The following is a 5,033-nucleotide window of genomic DNA, read 5'->3' as shown; positions in this document are numbered from 1 at the left end:
AATAATGGTGCTAATTGTGAATAACAGTAAAGCTTTGGAATAACAAAATAACATTTTTTGCTGATTTTCATAAGAATATCGTCTGAAGACAAGCCAAAAGACATATATATGAAATGGTATTTAGATAAATAATATGTGATGAAGCTGATCATTTTCATAAATATTCCTTTGGATTAAACGTTTTTGATCTATTTAATGAATTAAATGTAATCCTATTTTCACATATTCTTAAAAATATTATTCAAAACACTGAGGCATATATCCCCAATGTACTGTATGTATGTATGGGGATATAATTAACCTTTTTGTCTTTTAAAAGACCAGTTGTCTCATAAGTGGTATTTTCATGCATGGTAACTAAACTAGAAATGTGCCTCTGTGTCAAAAAAAGTCTCAGTCAGTTTTTCTCAGCTGCTCATATGATTTTATTTTCAAATGAATAAATGAAATCCGCTATTCTACTGTTTATGAGAACAATGAATATACAGATGATGCCCAGAATTCTCTAAGGCTATTTTCTAAAGATTATCCCTTTGGTTTATGAGTGAGGAGGTATCCCTGCAGACGTCTGAACTCAGAGCTGATCGCTTGTCGTTCAGCTGGGGCTGACCTGACTTGAGGAGACTGATGACACCTCAGTTTTACTGGCGCTGGATACTTCGGACTCATCTGTGATGGGTTTCCCACACACCGTCTCCATGATACAGGCGTGGAACTGAGCAAAGAAAAGCAAAATTTTATACAAGAGAAAGATGTATAAAAAATGCTTAACATTCTAAATAAAAAAATAAATGTTTCATTTAAACTTTTAAGCGTTTAGTTAAAACCATTTGAAAACTTTTTATGCACAGTGAGGTATTTATAAAAATGTGAATAAGGAAATGTCTACAGCACACACTTCACAGGTTTGTGTATTGGTATATAAATACCTGTTTAGACTAGATGTGCCACTGTACTAACAGCATCACCTAGGTCAATTTGAAACAAGAGGCTATTTATAGCAAATTCTTCCTTTAAATTACAGCAGTCTTCATCGGGTAACTGAAATAAATCTGAATATTTGTAAAAAGTAGTCGACAACATAAATCTCAAACACCTGTATTTTTCATTATGTACTGTATATTTTAGACCACATACTGTACCTGTTTATTCATGAATGAGTAGATTAAGGGGTTGTAAATGCAGGAGCTTTTTGTGAACATAGCAGGGATGGTTACCAATCGGAGGTCTTGCACTCCACCTCTGACGTTGACCATGTACATGGCAAGAATAGCATAAGGACCATAACAGAGGAGGAAAGAGCCCACCATGACCACCACCATCCTGGAGACGTCCCGCTCAGCCTTCTGGGTAGTGGCTGACTCTGCCTGCTGGGCTGCCACCTGGCAATGAGCCAGAGAATAAACAATGCAACTGTCACGGATGTCAAAAAGCCAAGATTGTATATACAAAATAAATCAAAATTCTTCAATTTATTTGTTGTTTTATAGTGGATTTAAGAATGAATGGTTTCTTTATATGACATAAAAATGTTTGCACCTATCAGAAATGAATGGATGACATCGATATAAGAGCAACAACGTACTATAAAAGAGAAATAGTGAAGATTAATTCAGTATATTAACTTACTTCTTTGAGAGCTCTGATGATCTGTGAGTAAGAATAGATGATAAGACTCAAGGGACAGCAGAAACAGCAGATGAAGAGGAAGTAGGAATAATATTCGCTCTTGTACTTGGTGCCTGTTGTATACCAGTCGGGTCCACAAGAGCACTGCAGTCCTTCTGGGATGAATCTATATTACACAAAAATATGTCTGTCATTTTCTAATGTTTACTGTACCTACATACAGTATTTATTTATTCATTTATTTATTTATGTGGCATTGTTTTGTGAAGGGAGCTAAAACAAATATATTAATTGATTTAGTTACCTGTAAATACAGGCAATTGTCTCTAAGCATTTGATAAATGGACATAGAGTGCTTGAGGACCAAAACTTCACCTGTCCTCCTGTTCTCTACAGCCAAATAAAAAGATCCTTGAGGACTATTGTAGGTGTTTGAAACAGAAAAATGAAATCTACCAACAGCACAATTAAAACACTGAAAATTTTAAACACAGCTAAAAACCCAGGAAAAGGCCTTTTTTGTGCACATGAAAATGTAATATGGGTCGAACAAGCATATCTACTATATATTGTTCAAAATCCAAATCTGCAGCTACAAGTTGAGCCGTAAAGCAAAATACTGAAAAGTGAATGCTGTAGGTGGCACTCCTTATGGCATTTATGAGAAAAATGAAAAGATATTATTATTTAGATGTAAAATGAAAATGTTATTTATGTCTATGAATAGCTGATTTAAATATTAACTTGGTTTGTTTTATACACTCCTTCATAGACAAATGTTACTGAAACTTAACAATTTAAAGATGCCATTTATGAATTGCAAACAAGTAGTTCTGGCCAAAATCCAATCACATGCTTTTGATTTGTCCACATCCATTAATATCTTTTTGAATGGAGCCTAACAAAATGACACCAGTGATTCCAGCATGCTGTGAAGTCCCACAAAGTGAACTCTGTTCAGCGCGAACTGAAATGGAGCATTTGTGTTGAAACCCTTAGCTTTTCATTGATGCAGAACATCAAAATGCATAAATGCTGGTCTGAAGTAATATCAAAAACTTTAGTTTTGTAGACAACACTTCCACCTTTATAATAGGCCATACTGGTTTAGATTCTACTATCTACACATATATAATATAGGGTATATATAGAATATTTAAAATATATATTATAGAGTATATATAGAATATTTAGAGTATATATAGAATAGAACAAATGCTAGTAAGTATGTTCCACTATATTGTTGGAAATATTAATTTCAACCAAGATTTATTAAAAATTAATTTACCTGCTCCAGCCAAACCATGGAGGTGATGCAACACCAATTCCAATTGCCCAGGTAGAAGCTACAGCAATCAAAGCTTGCTTGGAACCAAAGCGAAAGTTTACAAAGGGCTTGCAGATGACTATATACCTTTCAAAGGCGAGGAAGGCAAGAGACCACCCAGTTACAAGCCCTGTGAAACAAAAGACAAATCACTGAAGATGCCATAACTCTGTTCTCAACTGAACTCCAGTTTGAAAGGGTTAGTGAAAGGTTTAATTACTTCACATCTTTAAGAGTGTAGTTAGACAGATTTTTAAATTAATTTAACTCGGAAAAATGTCCGTTACAATAACATTGTCTTTAAGTGATAATCATCTTTTCAGATTACAATAACAAAGCACACTTTGACTTACAACTCCATCACTTTAGTAAAGACTGTGTATTCAGTATGAGTATCTGAGAACATTTCTAAGATCACATATAATTCCGAGCAGGTACACTTTTTATTTATACAGCCGTTATATATGGGATTTGTTTGGGGAGCTGAGTTATCATGTGAACTGCAAAGGAACTAGTAAAGGTTAAATTCACACTTAAAATAATAAAGAAGGAAAACTGTTAGCTGGGTTGTCAGTTTAGCTTTCAATGAGTGATATTAAATATAAGGACCAATTCATGAAAAAGATCTTTGACTAAATATTATCCTTATGGTGATGCCATACAAAAGCAACAAGAACAGGCCAACGGAGTGTTGTGATTAACTTGGACTTCATGAACAGCATGGATTTAACTGAAAAGAATTCATGTTAAAATTATACAATAAACTTCTTTTGTTTCTGGTCTGAAGGTAATGTTATTTTAAGACATATTAATAGGAACTGAGTTTTTCTAGTATGGAATATCATGTTTAGACTCATCTCTGTTCAAAATTGTTGCAAGTTCATCCAGGGAACTTGAAACAAAAAAATAATTATCAATGACACAAGGACAAGAGACACAAGAGGAATTTGTAGGAGAATTTATGAAGAAAAGCTGTTCTAACCACGTTTACAAAATGCAGTAATGTCACAACAATGGAGTTTATGTTCAGACTTTGACTATGCCATTGGATTTTTTCTTTTTCAGCCTTTCTTTTTGCAGATGTGTTCGTAAGGTATGTTTAGGATCATCGTCTTTCTATAAGACCCATTTCCAAGAATCCAATGGAAATTAAAACTGTGTCTCTTGATTTGAGAAAGTAAAGAGAAATCATAGTGAACATCCACTGGTGATTCCATATTCCAAAGGAATACAAAGCAAGTTTTTTTTTCAATTCACGCCAATTTCCTTCTTTATGGTATTTTTTAAAATAATGAACACTATGTTGCTGTTTCCCCCAAGTCTGATATCTTGCAGCACATTACATTTGCTTTTTTATAGTTGAGTCTTTTACAATTTAAGGTGAGATGAACACTGTTGAACAGCAACACAAGATTCTGTATGGACATAAAAAGTCTATATAATAAAGATGTATCTCTTTGAAGTCGTCAGTAAAGAAAAAAATAAAACTCGAATGATTTTGCCTCATTACAAACAGTAAGAATTTAAGAGGTCCTGCCTCCCATGGAATCTTACTTTATTTTTTAAACTAAGCCTGTTAGTAAATGCCTTAACACCTTATTCCTCTAACCTAGACATATATCCACAAAATCAGAGATAAGAAAAAGATAGGAAAACCTGAAGAGAATCTCCTTGAAATCAAACTACACCTATCTGTAAGACAAAAGGTAAAATTTCCCATTCTTACCTGCAATTGCTCCGGAATATCCCTCTAAAGCACATACTGTCTTCCCAAGAAAGAAATAACCTTTTGAACTTGCTATGAAAACTGGAAATACTGAAAAAAACACAGCTAACAACCCTGCAGCGGATATATTTACCAATATATAATTAAGTGGCTGCCGCAGCTTCTTGTATTTGATTGTTACTATTAGAACAATGGTATTTAAAGGGGTGCCCAAAAAAAATACAAGCCCCATGAATATAGTCTGAAAGTAGAAGGCCCATTTTGGGGCAATGTGGTACTGGGGTCCATCCCAGGGCCCCACAGAAGAGATGTTCTCAAAGAGGTAAAATTCTTCTGTGCCTGCCATTTTCA

At 34.2% G+C, this 5,033-nt stretch overlaps 1 protein-coding gene across 1 annotated transcript; it reads right to left on the bottom strand.

The window, feature by feature from the left end:
- LOC102691285 (opsin 1, short wave sensitive) lies at positions 1-5,033 on the bottom strand. The gene is made up of 5 exons (XM_006633219.3): positions 4,683-5,033; positions 2,918-3,086; positions 1,630-1,795; positions 1,143-1,382; positions 1-715 (listed from the first exon to the last, which is right to left on the bottom strand). The coding sequence occupies exons 1-5, from the start codon at positions 5,026-5,028 to the stop codon at positions 596-598; spliced, it is 1,041 nt and encodes a 346-aa protein (XP_006633282.2). The 5' UTR covers positions 5,029-5,033; the 3' UTR covers positions 1-595.

Source organism: Lepisosteus oculatus, chromosome 7 (assembly GCF_040954835.1).
Source record: "Lepisosteus oculatus isolate fLepOcu1 chromosome 7, fLepOcu1.hap2, whole genome shotgun sequence".
Taxonomy (NCBI): Eukaryota; Metazoa; Chordata; class Actinopteri; order Semionotiformes; family Lepisosteidae; genus Lepisosteus; species Lepisosteus oculatus.
The sequence above is the reverse complement of the archived record's forward strand: the minus strand, read 5'-3'. Positions and strand labels throughout refer to the sequence as shown.